Here is a 13,943-nt window from a genome sequence, read left to right as displayed (position 1 = left end):
CGACCCTGTCTCTAACAAACACTCTCAGGATAGGTATAGCACACAGATCAAATCCAGAGCTAAAGCTAAAAATGTAGCCCCACACAGTTCTGGTCACCCTGCTATAGGAAGGATATTATTCAATTGGAGAGGGTTCATAAAACATTTACCAGGATGTTGCTGGGACTGGAGGGACCGAGTTATAAAGATAGACTCTGACTTTTGTCATTGGTGTACAGGAAGTTGAGAGGTGACTTTATAGAGATTTATAAATCATGAAGGGCATAGATAAAATGAATAGCAAAGGCTTTTTTCTCTAGGGTGGGTGAGTTCAAAACTAGGGGACATATTTTTAATGTGAGAGGAGGAAGATTTGAAATGAACTTGAGGTGCAACTTTTACACAAGTATGGTTCATGTGGGATGAACTGCCAGAGGAAGTAGTAGATGCAAGTACAGTTACAAAATTTAAAAGATATTTGGGCGGGTTTAGGAATGATTTAGAAGGATATAGGCCAAACACAAGCAGGTGGGATTGGTTTAGTTTGGGAAACTTGGTCGGCACGGATGAATTGGATCGAAGGGACTGTTTCTGTGCTCTATGATTATGACCCAACAATGTGTTTAACATTTTACTTAATCATTTGCTTCAGTGTTCTGTGAGGTCGTTATGCTACATGGAAATGAGGAAGGGGGTCAGATGTGCAAACCTATTTCACACAGGCCCTGCTTGTCCACAGGACAGGTGGGGGACTGGTGGTCATTGCTGTGCTGCTCCCTCTGCTCCTCACAGATGAGTCTGTCAAAATGATCCTGACATAATGGATGCCAGACACCAGGTACTCCCATGCCATCAGGTTGAGAAACTGAATACAGCAGAACACAATGAGCACTTTGTGTATTTTAACATTAGAATCTGTCTCCATTCTATAATGCTTGAAATTTGTAAACGTTTCTGGACGATCAGATAGAATGGTTATTAAAAAGCACAACCTTTGGATTTGGTTTCAAATCCCATTTTTCCCTCTTCTGATTTGAATGACTATTTTTCTTTTGTTTCTTTGTCAACTTTTGACATGAATGCACGCATCTAAGAATTTTAAATTTGTGTGCCCATTCTGCTCTCTGTGTTTCCCAGTGAGGTTCTGGTTGAATTTTTTTGTGTCTGTCTGTCTGTCCCCTTTTACTGGTTTGAGAGCTCTGAGGATTATATGATCCTCCCACCCCCCCCTCCTCCCTCTTTCTCTCTGAAATGTATTCTGGGTATTGAGATCAGAGACAGGCAGAGAGAGAGAGAGAGAGCCTGAAAGATGGCCGAACCGTGAGTCCTCTTTTACAAGAAGTCTTTATATATACACATAAAAATATACACACACATTGCATGTTTTTTCTCCCCTGTGAACTGAAAGCAGATTAAGAAACCAACTCCACCAAAAATATAACAGCATCAGATCCAATCAGTCAGAAAGTGCAATCCAGGACTGTCTCGAAGGCTTGCAAGAAAAAAACCCGGGTTCCAACAATTTAAAAAGAGCCGAGAAAAACAACAACTTAAACTGAATTTAATGGATAGAAATTATCCCACTTCTGGATTTGGAGATCCCCTAGGTGCTGGGCAAGGATGGAGCTACGACAGATCACCGTCAGGAGTGAAAGCCAGGTAAAAAAAAATAGCCTCCGTTTAATTTCCACCCCCACCTTCTTCTCTCCCACCCCCCTCCCCAATATAAAGCCGGTGTATCTGAGCCTCTATAGGGAGTCGGAGGGAGTTACTCCTCTCTGCTGCACTTCCATTCGCAACTCGTCGGCTGCAAATATCGGCTACAATTTAGCAAAGTTAGCGAGCGATACAAAAGCGTTTCCTGCTTTTAAATGTAAAACGCAGTGTATACACACACACACACGCACAAAGAGTCGAATTAAGGGCCTTTTTAAATATGTAACCAGAAAAATCATACATGCTGGAAGAGAGTTAAATAAGGGGGGGGGGGGGAAACGGAGGGAATTGCAACAAATGTTCGATACAATGTCGCGCCAGAGAGCGAGTGGAAACTGATCAAAGCCAGCAGAGAAATTGACGCGAAATGCGATCGGGAAAGAATGGGATGTTATTGATAATAGAGCTCGGGGGCCCAGCTTTGCTCTCTCAGCCTTTCCCTCTTCCACATTTCCCCTCCCGTGAGCGTCCCGTGTTGAAAATGCAACGATTCCAACCCCCTCCCTCCACACACACATCCTCTCGTGTGCGTGTTTTGTTGCAAAGAAAAAAATGAATGTAGACATTTCTTTTGCCCTTCTCCACGACTAGGCCCCGTTGCAATCTCTGTGCTTGCAATGTGAAAGTCCAACCAGCCCACTTTCCCTCCCGCCCGCTTTTCAAAGGCTGCATTTGGAAGTGTACTTTACGCCGTTAACATTTTAGGGGGGGGATTGGGGGAAAGAATAAACGAACGCAAGTTGTAAAATTAAACATTGCAACCTTGCTGGTGCATTATTTAAAAAAAAAATAACCTGATGGGCGAGCATTGATATCCGAAGATAAAAGTGGGGGAGCTGCAATATTTATAAATCTGAATTGCTGCCTTTGTTGACGTTAACCCCACCCCCTTATGTTTGGGGGGGGGGGCGGGTTTGGGCAGAGGAAGATCCCACATTATTCTTATAAGTTTTTGGGATAGGTGATATGTTTCAGAAGGGGGCCTTGTATTTTTTCTCTCTCTAAGAAAGCCAGGTCAGGTGTGTACAAAGTTCGATCCTGTATCTGTGCTGAGATCGATGAGTTCAACTCGGGTTGTGAATTGACCTGAGGACCATTATGGGAAGGGGTTGGTGTGGGTGACAAGGTGGCGAATATCAGGTGGGATTTGTGTTCTTAATCACTTGGGAAGTGCCCCCACAGGGCAGTCAGATGAGGGCTGAGAAACACCAACACTGATACTTCCTAAGCCGAATAGTCTGCCTATATCAGTGACCACCCTCTGGTGTGAATGGGCAAGGGTATCATTGTGTTTGAAGCAGTTCAAAGAAGGTTCCCTTTTCTGGGTTATCCTCTGAATAAGGTTGGACTGGGCCTGTTCATTGAAGGTGAGGAGAATGAGAGGCCATCGTGTTGAAACCAGTTCAATCCTGAGGGAGCTGGACTGGGTGGATGCTGAGAAGATGTTTCCCCTTCTGAAGGAGACGAGAATGAGAGTTTTAGACACAGTTTGAAAACGAGATGTCTCGCTTTTGGGAGGGAGCTGAGGAGAATCTTTTTTCAGCCTGAGGGGGGATTGGTCTGTGGAATTTTCATGGGCATTGAGTAATGGTGGGGGGGGAGGGTGGGTCATGGTACCAGGACATGGACCGCAGTAACAGAAGAAGGCAGCTCACCACCACCACCTCAAGGGCAGTTAGGGACAGGCAACAAAGGCCAGCAATGCTCATGTCTGAATAAGAAAAAGGCAGGTTGACATCTGGATCAGCCGTGATCCAGCTGAATTATGGATGTGGCTCAAGGAGCTGATTGGCCTGTAGGTTAACTTGACCGATCCCTGGGATGTGGGGTGAGTGGGTAATGTAATACTCACTGGAGTTTTGAGGAAATTCCATTGAAATGTAGAAGATTCTGACAGGATAGGTGTAGAGAATAGAATCCTTGCAGTGTGGGAGCAGGCCATTTAGCTCCAAGATTCCTGATGAAGGACCCCTGCCTGAAATGTCGATTTTCCTAGCTCCTTGGATGCTGCCTGACCTGCTGTGCTTTTCCAGCACCACTCTAATCTTGACATTTGGCCCATCAGGTCCACACTGACCCTCCGAAGATGATCCCACCCAGAATCACTTCCCTACCCTATCCCTGCATTTCCATGGCTAACTCATCTAGCCTGCACATCTCTGGACACTGTGGGCAATTTAGCTTGGCCAATCCACTGACCTGCACATCTTTGGACTGTGGGAGGAAACCGGAGCACCCGGAGAAAGCCCACGCAGACACGGGGAGAATGTGCAAACTCCGCGCAGATAAACACCCAAGGGTGAAATCTAACCCCGGTATCTGACACTGTGAGGCAGCAGTGCTAACAGTGAGATACTGTGCTGCCCAAGGAGAGAATGTTATCCCTTGTGGTGGAGTCTGGAACAGGGGTAGTAGGGGGAGAATACAGTTTAAAATGAGGGGTTTCCCATCTAAGACAGAGGTATGCTTTTTTTTTCTCTTTCAGTCTATGGAATTTTCTTCCCAAGATAGCACTGGAGGCTGGGTCATCGAATGTATTCAAGGCTGAATTAGATGGATTGATTGACAAGGGAATTCAAGGTTATGTGGGGTTAGATTTGGAGAGTTGGGAAGGGTGTCAAAGATCAAGTCAGAAAGTGGATTTGAAGCCACACTCAGATCAATGGAGGATCTGGCTTGGGGTCTTCTCCAGCTCCTAAGCCCTGTGTTCCTATATGTTTCTAACAGAATTCCAATGAGACTCTGTCTTTGGGTGGGATTCTCTTCTCTATGTGCTGTCCCCTCTTTGAATCACTGCCATTTGGTGATGGGGGGGTGGGGAAGGGGAGGTTGAGTAGATTGGAGTTGAAGAGTATGAACCATTGGTACTGAAACAAACCACAACATTTACTATCTGAAACAGACAATGGGGAGTCAAGGTACTGCACTCGATAAGGTTTCTTCGAAGGTTTTGCGAGTAAATTTCTTTTGACAGCCCATGTAATGCCGTGAGAGTTCGGTTAAGATTGAGAGTAGAGATGATTTCACTTTGTTTGAGTAGTTTTGATTTGGGAAGGGTATTGGAAGCAGATTCAATGTAAGTTGCAAAAGGGAAGTGGATAAATATTTGAACCAGAAAAACTTGCAGAGCTCTGGGGGAAGTTTAAGGGAGTAGGACTGAGAGCCATCACAGGCAGAATGGTCACCTCCTACATTTGAATATCTGATTATTAGGGGTTGATTAGCTCAATTGGCTGCTTTGCGCTGCAGAGTGACACCCACAGCATGGATTCAATTCCTGCACTGGCTGAGGTTACCATGAAGGTCCATCCTTTTCAATCTGCGGGTTAACCCAGCAGCGGCCATCTTTTTCTAATGAGAGAGAGCAGTCTCTGGACTATGGCGAGATCACTTACATAATTCAACTTGTCAATGTCTTTTTTTTTAATCAACCTGCTTAGACATGTTATTACACACCCCTGGAGCAGATGGGACTTGAACCTGGACATTTTGGCTCAGAACTGGGGACAGTAACACTACCACTGCACCATAGGAGCCTTCAGTCGACTCTCCCTTTTAAAAGTAGACATGGGCTTAATTAGTCATTTTCTGAAATTGCCTATTTCAGAAATGTCTGTAAACGTTCCATGTTCAGGAAACCATCGACCTTTCACTAAGTTTTACACTGTTTTGGTGCAGTTAGGTTGCATGCAGAGTAAGGCACTGGGTACCAGCCAACTGCTGTTCAACGATAGAGGGATTCAGGTCTCAGCTGTGACCCAGGACATTTGGGTTCTCCGACAGCACCTCCTGGGCTGTGACTCTCACCGCTTAGAAGGATAGAGGACAGCTGGGGGACATGGCCATGCCATCGTCTGCAAGCTTCCTTCTAATTCTGAGCACATTGTGACCAAGATGACTCTCATCAAAAATGGTGGAGAATGGGCAATGTATAAAATCCCCTCAACTCAAGTTGTTGGCAGTTGAATGTTCTCTATCCAAACAGGATGGTGTGTATAAATGCTACATAATTACCCACATTATCCTCAATAAGTTATAGAATCATGGAGTCATACAGCACAGAAACAGGTCCTTTGGCTTTAACTAAACTTGTCCCATTTGCCTGTGTTTGGCCCATATCCTTTCCCATGTACCTGTCCAAATGTCTTTTAAATGTTTTGCCAGTGATTTCTGTTTTGTAGGGGACACTGGGATGAGACATATTTTCTCAGTAGACTTTGTAGCCCTTAACCCCACCCCAGTATTATTGCAGAGGGAGCACTGTCTTGGAGGAAGGCTGTTTTTTTTGGATGAGATGGATAAAAATTGTGAATTGATAATAAGAGTATCACACAATCCAAAGATCTGCAGGTTAAGTGAATTGGCCATGGTAAATTATCTGTAGCGTTCGGGGATGTGTAGGTTAGGTCCATTAGTCAGGGGTAAATGTAGAGTAATAGGGTAGGGAAATAGGTGTAGGCAGGTTACTCTTCGGAGGGTTGGTGTGAACGTGTTGGGCTGGACTGTTGGGATTCTATGGTTCTATGGAAAAGGAAAACCCTAAGACATCAAACTAAACCAGCTCCCCCAATCTGAGCAATTGTAGATTCTAAATGATGAGAGCAGGTCTGGATGCATTAGTTATAAACAATAGCTTAAACAAAGTGCTAATGAATTCAAACAGAGGGCTGAAAGATATTTTAGATTTGCAATGCAGCTGAAACATATCACTTGGAATTCCCACGCCACGTGGTGCAAGTTGTGTCTTAGGAGACTGTGTGTGTAGCAGATATCGCTAAATGCTCAGTTCAAGCTCAGGATTTCTGAACCTGAAAGCCAACTACAGTGGAGAATCAGTGAGGATGGGAGTTTCCTCGGTCACACTTTATAATAGAATGGTAATCTCAGAACTCGTGTATCACAAACCAGCCTATTAGTTAACTGAACTAGCAGGAGTTGGGTGAAGAAATTAAGAAGTGAGATCTTGAGGAATGCAACCTCTGAATTACAGGCTACACGTTAATGTTGTTGGTGATCAATTCGTTCAGAAAGACTCAAATGTTACTTATTTATGGTTAAAGGATCTGAAGGAAGTTGATAATAGTTAATGCAATGAGTTCAGACCTGGAATGATTTTACTGAGCCTTCTTAAAAAAAATTATTTGTGGAATGTGGCTAGGCCAGCATTAATTGCCAATCTCTAGTTGCCCTGGAAGAAGGTGGTGGTGAGTTGCTTTCATGAACCACTGCAATCCTTAGGATGGAAGGTAAAACTGCCATTGTCTTACCAGACCCACAGGGTTGCTCTTTCGTTAAAGAGAGAAACAACTGGTGGTTAACATTGCCTCAGGCAAGGGAAGAGATTGAGAAGGTGGGACCTTCATGGTGACCTCAACTGGTGCAGGAATTGAACCCACGCTGTTGGTGTTACTATGCATTACAAACCATCCAGCTAACTGAGCTAACTTAGGGGTGTAGGGAAAGACATGGAAATTTTGGAGAGGAACATGCAGTTGGAATTGTTCCTCTACAGCTGTCACCCTTGTCCTCCAAAGTTCAGAAGGCTTGGTGAGTTACTGCTGCGCATCTTGCAGATGGTACACATTGCAAACACTGTGCCTCAATGGTGAAGAGAGTGAATGTTGAAGGTGGTGGATCGGGTGCCAATCAAATGGACTGTTTGTTCTGGGTACTGTGTTGTTAGAACTGCACCTATCTATGCAAGTGGGAAATATTTCATCACATTCCTAACTTAACGTCTTACAGATAGTGGACAGACAGTGAGCAGTGCTGCAGAATTCCTAGACTCTGACCTGTTCTTATAACCACAATATTGATATAGCTTGGTCCAGGTTAGTTTTTGGTCAATGCTAACTCCTAGGTTGTAAATAATGTGTGTTTTCCATGATGCTAATGCCTTTGACTACTAAGGGTAGATGGCTAGAGCTCTCTTGTTGGTGATGGTCATTATCAAGTGCTGTTGTGGCTCACATGTTAATTGTCACTTATCATCCCAAGCCTAATGCTGTCCAGGCATTGCTGCACATAGACACAGATTGCTTCAGTTTCTGAGGAATTTGGAATGGTGCTGAACATTGCACAATCATCCCCATTTCTGACCTTATGATCAGGGGGAGATCATTGAAGTAGTTGAAGATGATTGGACCTAGAATGCCCGAAACATCGATTCTCCTGCTGCTCGGATGCTGCTAGACCTGCTGTGCTTTCCCAGAAACACACTCTTGATACTAATCTCCAGCATCTGCAGTCCTCACTTTCTCCTAGGACACTATCCTGAGGAAACTCTGCAGGGACTCTTTGGGCCAAAATACTTGACTTCCAATAACCATAGCCACACTGGGTATGATTCCAACTAGTGGAGAGTTGTCTCCCTGATTCCAATTGACTTACTTTTACAAGGGCTGCTTGATACCACAATCTGTCAAATGCAACCTTGATATCCAGGGCAGTCACTCTTCACCTCTGGAATCAGCTCTTTTGTCCATAATTAAACCAATGAGGTCAGGAACTGAATGGCCCTGACAGAATCATAGTTGGTAGCATTGTTGATGACCCTTCCATCATTTCACTAATGATGGAGTGTTGTGCAATCCTCATTATAGAAGGGATGTGTTAGCACTGGAGAGGGTGCAGAGGAGATTTACCAGGATGTTACCTGGGCTGGAGAGTTTCAGTTATGAGGAGAGATTGGACAGACTGGGTATTGTTTTCGTTGAGTAGAGGAGATTGAGATGTATAAAATTATAAGGAGTGCAGATAGGAAGAAATCTTTCTCAATGACCAGGGGCATAGATTTAAGGTAAGGGGTAAAAGGTATAGAGGGCATGTGAGGGAAACATTTTTCACCTAGAAAGTGGTGGGAATTTGGAACAACCCTCTAACAGGATGATAGAGGCAGAAACCACCATAATTTTGAAGAACTATTCAGATAAGCACTTGAAGTGCTAAGGCATACAAGGTATGTGCCAAGTGCTGGAAAATGAAATTGGCATAGTCAGTTGGTTGATTTTGAATGGCACAGATGTGATGGGCTGAAGGGCCTTTTTCTGTGCTGTAGATCTCTATGACTCTGAGGAGACTGATGGGGTTGTCATTGGCCGGGTTGGATTTGTCCTTGCTGTTCATGCACAGGACATACCTGGGAAATCTTCCACATTGCACATGTCAGTGCTGTAGCTGTGTAGGAACAGCTTGGTTAGAGGCACAGCAAGCTCAGGAGCGCAGGTCTTCAGTATTACGGCCAGAGTGATGTCAGGGCCCATAGCCTTTGCAGTATCCAACTGTTTCTTGATAACACGTGAAGTATTTTGAATCTCTTGAAAACTGGTATCTGTGATGCTGGGGACCTCAGGAGGAGATCAAGATGGATTATCCATTCAGCACTGTTGCTTAAGGTTTGTTGCAAATGGTTCCAGCCTTGTATTTTGGACTGATGTGCTGTGCTACCTCATCATTGAGGATAGGAATATTCGGGGAATATCCTTCTCCGTGTTAGTTGCTTAATTGTTCACCACCAGTGGATGTGGCTGGGCTGCAGAGTCTAGATCTGATCCATTGCTTGAGCATTAACACTGTCTATAGCAGATCCTTTCTTGGGGAAAAAAAAGTTGGGATGTGGGCAATGCTGCCATTAGTTTAGTCCCTAGTTCTCTTTGAGAAGATTGTGATGAATTGCTGTAGTCTGTGCCAGCAAAGGTCTTGTTAAAATTGTAACTTCATAATTTTGACATTGAAACGACAGCAAAATACTTCCAAATCAGGATGGTGTGAGATTTGGAATTAGCGTTGTTTCACCAGGAGCCTTTGGTGAGTTACTGTAGTGCATTTGTAGATGGTGCACACTGTAGTGCAGCAAGTGAACTTTGCTGTTGGTGGATGGGGTGCCAGTCAAGTGGGGGACTGCAATATCCTGTATGATGTCGAGCATTTTGGAAGTTAGTGGAGATTGTGCCTGAAATAATTCAATGACCAGGGGCATAGATTTAAGGTAAGGGGTAAAAGGTATAGAGGCCAGTATCCCCATCTCCAAGTTACCTTCGGAGTGAGCAGAACCTTTGACGCTCCTGTTGATATCTATCAGCCAGGGCTCCCTGATTAGACCAGATTAACAGCCCCACTCAGGGAACTCATATTCTGTGAGGTTCATCCAGCTGTCCTCATTACAATCACTAAATCCTTCCCCTGGTGGGTCTGTGGACTTAGGCCAGTTCTGTTTTTTGTAGCTCCTACTGGGGTGTTTTATCACCAGGTCAGGTTTTTCCAACACTGCCTCTGTTACAGGTGGCAGGTAACACACAGTAGCTTGTTTCTTGTGCCTGGAATGTCTTGGAAGAAATTAATTCTCTTCTTCAGGTGGCAAAGGTGTCGAGGTGGCGACACCATCCATGGCCATCTCCACATTCCAAGGTAGTTCAGGACCATTACACATACCCGAACTTTATACATGACCGGACCTGACCTTGTGTCGACAATGCCTCTTACCCCTGCAGGGCCATTACTGTGGTTCCTACACCAAGCTTCATCCCCTGAAATAAACTGTCTCTCTCGCTTAGTGGAGCCTTATGTCCGGCATTGGTGTTCCTGATATCATTTCACCTACACCCCACCCCCCAACTCCAGTTCCAGGAAGATCCATTTTAACGTGGTCCAGAGTCTTCTCCACATTAACAACTATGCTGGCGCTATCCCTTTGGTTGCTTGATGGGTGGTCCTGTAATCAAACAGGAACCGGGACAGTTTGGTATCTAGTGAAGCTGTAGCTGTTTCTTTAAGACTGCCTTCAAAGGTTGGACTGCCCTTTCTGCCAACCATTGGATGATGGATGGTATGGAGCTGTCCTCATATGTCAGATACCATTGAACTTTAGGAAACCACTCAAATTCCCTGCTGGTACACAATGGCCTGTTATCTGTGACCAAAACTTCTGGGAGTCAATGTATTGCAAAAGAAACCCCTGGATGACCCTGGTGGAGTTCAGCCAGTATCTGATAGTGACCTGGGCTCGGGTCAATTACTCTTGCTCTCCATAATAATATGCCATCCTCTACTGTGATGTGGTTTCTCCGGGTCCAGAAGGGTTTCATTTCTGGTTGTGACAGGCCCTTGGTTTCCCTCATCACCACCAGCCGTTTAAGTTTTGCCAGGACTGGATCTTTCTGCATCCAAAGACTGATATTGTCAGCTGTGACTGGAAGTGTGTCCAGAAACTTTAAAGCCAGTATAGACTCTTCCATCAGTGGTGCATCTGCCAGCGGGAGGCAGTTCAATGCATCCGCATTCGCTACTTGGCCTCCCAGACAATGTTCCAACTTGTAATTATACACACTTAGAATTTGCGCTCTCTGCAGAATTCAGCCTAAAGCTATGGGTGGCACTGCCTTGTCCCCTTTCAGTTAACCTAGCAAGGTTTGTGGTTCGTTATTATTACAAATTTACGTCCGTAAAGGTTTTGGTCGAACTTCCTGATTCCAAATATAACGGTCAAATCTTCCTTCTCTATCTGGGCTTATTAAAACTCTCTATTAGCCAAAGTCCTGGATGCATATGCTATTGGGCATTCCTCTCCGTTGGGCACCCTATGAACTAATACTATCCTGATGCCGTACAGAGAGGCATCGCATGTCAGTAACAGGTCTCACTTGGAACCATAGTGTGCCAACACTTTCGAGGATGATAGCTGTTTCTTCACTTCCCTGAAAGCTGTGGTTTGGCTCTGTGGCCATTTCCAAGGCTGATCCTTCATTAAGAGTTGAAGCAAAGGTGGCAGGATGGAGGCCAGGTTATGTATGAATTTTCCATAGTAATTCACCAGCCCAAGGAAAGAACTAAGCTCCGGTACAGATGTGGAAGCCAGGGGCACCTTTGATCGACTTCACATTATCTTACAACAGGTGTAACCTGGTTTTGTCAATCCTGTAGCCCAGGTATGTCATTTGGAGTGCCTAGAAAACACCACCTTCCCTTCTAAGGTGTATGTCTACCTGGGATGTACATCTAAGGACTATGTCCGAGTTCTCTAAGTGCTTGTTATTGGCCCGCCTGATAAATAGCATGTCATCCAGATAAACAGCAACCTGGGATAGACCTTGTAAAATGTTATCCATCGCCCACTGAAAAATTACACAGGCTGATGATGTCCTAAATGGCATGAATATTGGTATAAACTCTTGTAAGTGTTAATTCTGGAATACGTCTGGGAATCCTCATCGAGCTGCAATTGCAGGTACGCCTCGCTCATGTCCGGCTTTGTGAAGGACAGTCCCCCCTGCAAGCTTTGCATACAGATCCTCTACGTGAGGGATTGAGGTACTTATCCAGCTGCGAAATGCGGTTTACCGTTTGTTTAAAATCCTTGCAAAGGCAAACCGACCTGTCGGGATTCACAATGGGTATGACCAGTGCTGCCCATTCCACAAACTGGATTAGTGGTGCTGGAAGAGCACAGCAGTTCAGGCAGCATCCAAGGAGCTTCGAAATCAAGGTTTCGGGCAAAAGCCCTTCATCCTAATGAAGGGCTTTTGCCCGAAACCTCGATTTCGAAGCTCCTTGGATGCTGCCTGAACTGCTGTGCTCTTCCAGCACCACTAATCCAGAATCTGGTTTCCAGCATCTGCAGTCATTGTTTTTACCTCATTCCACAAACTGGACTGGTTTGATTTCCAGCCTTCCAATTTCTCCCTCTACTTTTGTTCGTGAGGGAAATGGCACTGGGCGGGCCTTGCAAAATTGTGGAATCGCTTCCTGGTCAACACTCTAGGTGGCATTGGCTCCTTTTAATCGTCCATAGTCTTTCCTGAAAAACCTCCAGATGTTTAATCAGGGCTTCACTCAGGCAGCCATTTCTAATTGAAAAATACTGAGTCAATCTAGGTGAACCTTTCGCAACCAATTTCATCCCATTAAGCTTGGGCCTGAACCTTTTACTACAATCAGTGGGAACTGAACCAGCTGCTTCTCATAAGAGACCAGATCTGAAGTTGTCCCCTTAACCTGTAAAGGTTCCTCAGTGGTTGAAACTTTATTGCTGGAACAGCACAGCAGGTCAGGCAGCATCCAGGGAACAGGAGATTCGACGTTTCGGGCACAGGCCCTTCTTCAGGAATCATCACAAGGTTCCTCAGTGGAGCTTATTGGTCTAGCTGAGGTCTTATGCAAACTTAAGGGTTGGGGTTCAGAGTGAATTTTGTTAAAGACTGGTTCTGCAATCACTGAAACAGCTGCGCTGGTATCGACCTCTATTAGAACCGGATGATCATTTAGCCGAATGTTTATTTTGATTGGTTCTGATTTGGATGTTGCTAAGCAATTTAACCAGATGTAGGTGGGGCTTTCCATGGGTGTACACTCTCATAGATACCAGCCTATGAGTTCTCTTATTCCATTTAGGTCTAGTGGGATTCTTTTATTGTCTCAAGTCAACTACAATGGCTTGCTGGCCTGGATCCTGCGGAAACTTTTAACCATTTGACCGAGGCTTGGCTTTGTTTTGGGGTTTTTCTGTGGGCTCTCCTAGAGTCCCTCTATTCGTGATATTGCCTGGTTGAGGCAATGCAATTGTCTTCACTCAAGTAGTGTTCCCTAAGCTCAGTCAGACTGGCGAGGGTGTCCACTTCCAATTGAACACCTTGGAACTTATACGCTGAACTTGCTGCATTTTCCAGTGATAATGCCAGTTATAGTGCCTGTGTGAAGTCTAGTTAGACTTCAGCTAGTAGGTGGTTTTGCATGGTTATACCACTAATCCCACATACCAAACGCGCTCTCAGATCTTATTAAGGGTTAAACCAAAGTCATATGCCTCTTCCAGTCATTTTAACCTCGTCAAAAATCCCGGTATGGATTCCCCAGTTGTTGAATTGCCGAGTAAAACTGATAGCGTCTCAGAATTAAAGGAAGCTTGGGGTTGTAATATTCCTTACCTAAGTCTGTCAACTCTTCAAAGGTTTTAGTAACTGGTGCCTCAGGGAAAGTTAATCTTCTAGTAACAGAAAAAGCTGCAAGTCCACAAGCTGTCAGGAGAATTACTTGTTGCTTTTCATCTGCTCAGTCTTTGACAGCAAGATCAAACTTCCCAAATAATTGCATAATGCCAGAAGTGCTCTTCCCAACTCAAACATGACAGTTGCGAGCCAATTTCTTCAGGAGCATTCTTTTCTCTCATTACCATCTCACTGCATTGCCATCACATTCCTGTCAAGAATTACTTGTTTCACCAGAGGCTGAGTCATGGATCAAAGAATCATAGAATT

At 44.7% G+C, this 13,943-nt stretch overlaps 1 protein-coding gene across 1 annotated transcript in view; it reads left to right on the top strand.

Annotated features, from left to right (window-relative positions):
• The first annotated feature begins 1,276 nt into the window (after positions 1-1,276).
• Positions 1,277-13,943, top strand: part of LOC122542016 (proline-rich protein 12-like) — an 85,991-nt gene continuing 73,324 nt past the window's right edge. The window contains exon 1 of the mRNA XM_087978275.1: positions 1,277-1,638. Coding sequence (XP_087834401.1) covers positions 1,544-1,638 — 95 coding nt within the window. The 5' untranslated portion in view covers positions 1,277-1,543. The remainder of the gene's footprint in view (positions 1,639-13,943) is intronic.

Source organism: Chiloscyllium plagiosum, unplaced genomic scaffold (genome assembly GCF_037043375.1).
Source record: "Chiloscyllium plagiosum isolate Xiang-an unplaced genomic scaffold, Cpla_swu_hap1 HiC_scaffold_33, whole genome shotgun sequence".
Taxonomy (NCBI): domain Eukaryota; kingdom Metazoa; phylum Chordata; class Chondrichthyes; order Orectolobiformes; family Hemiscylliidae; genus Chiloscyllium; species Chiloscyllium plagiosum.
This window is presented reverse-complemented; position numbering and strand designations above follow the sequence as displayed.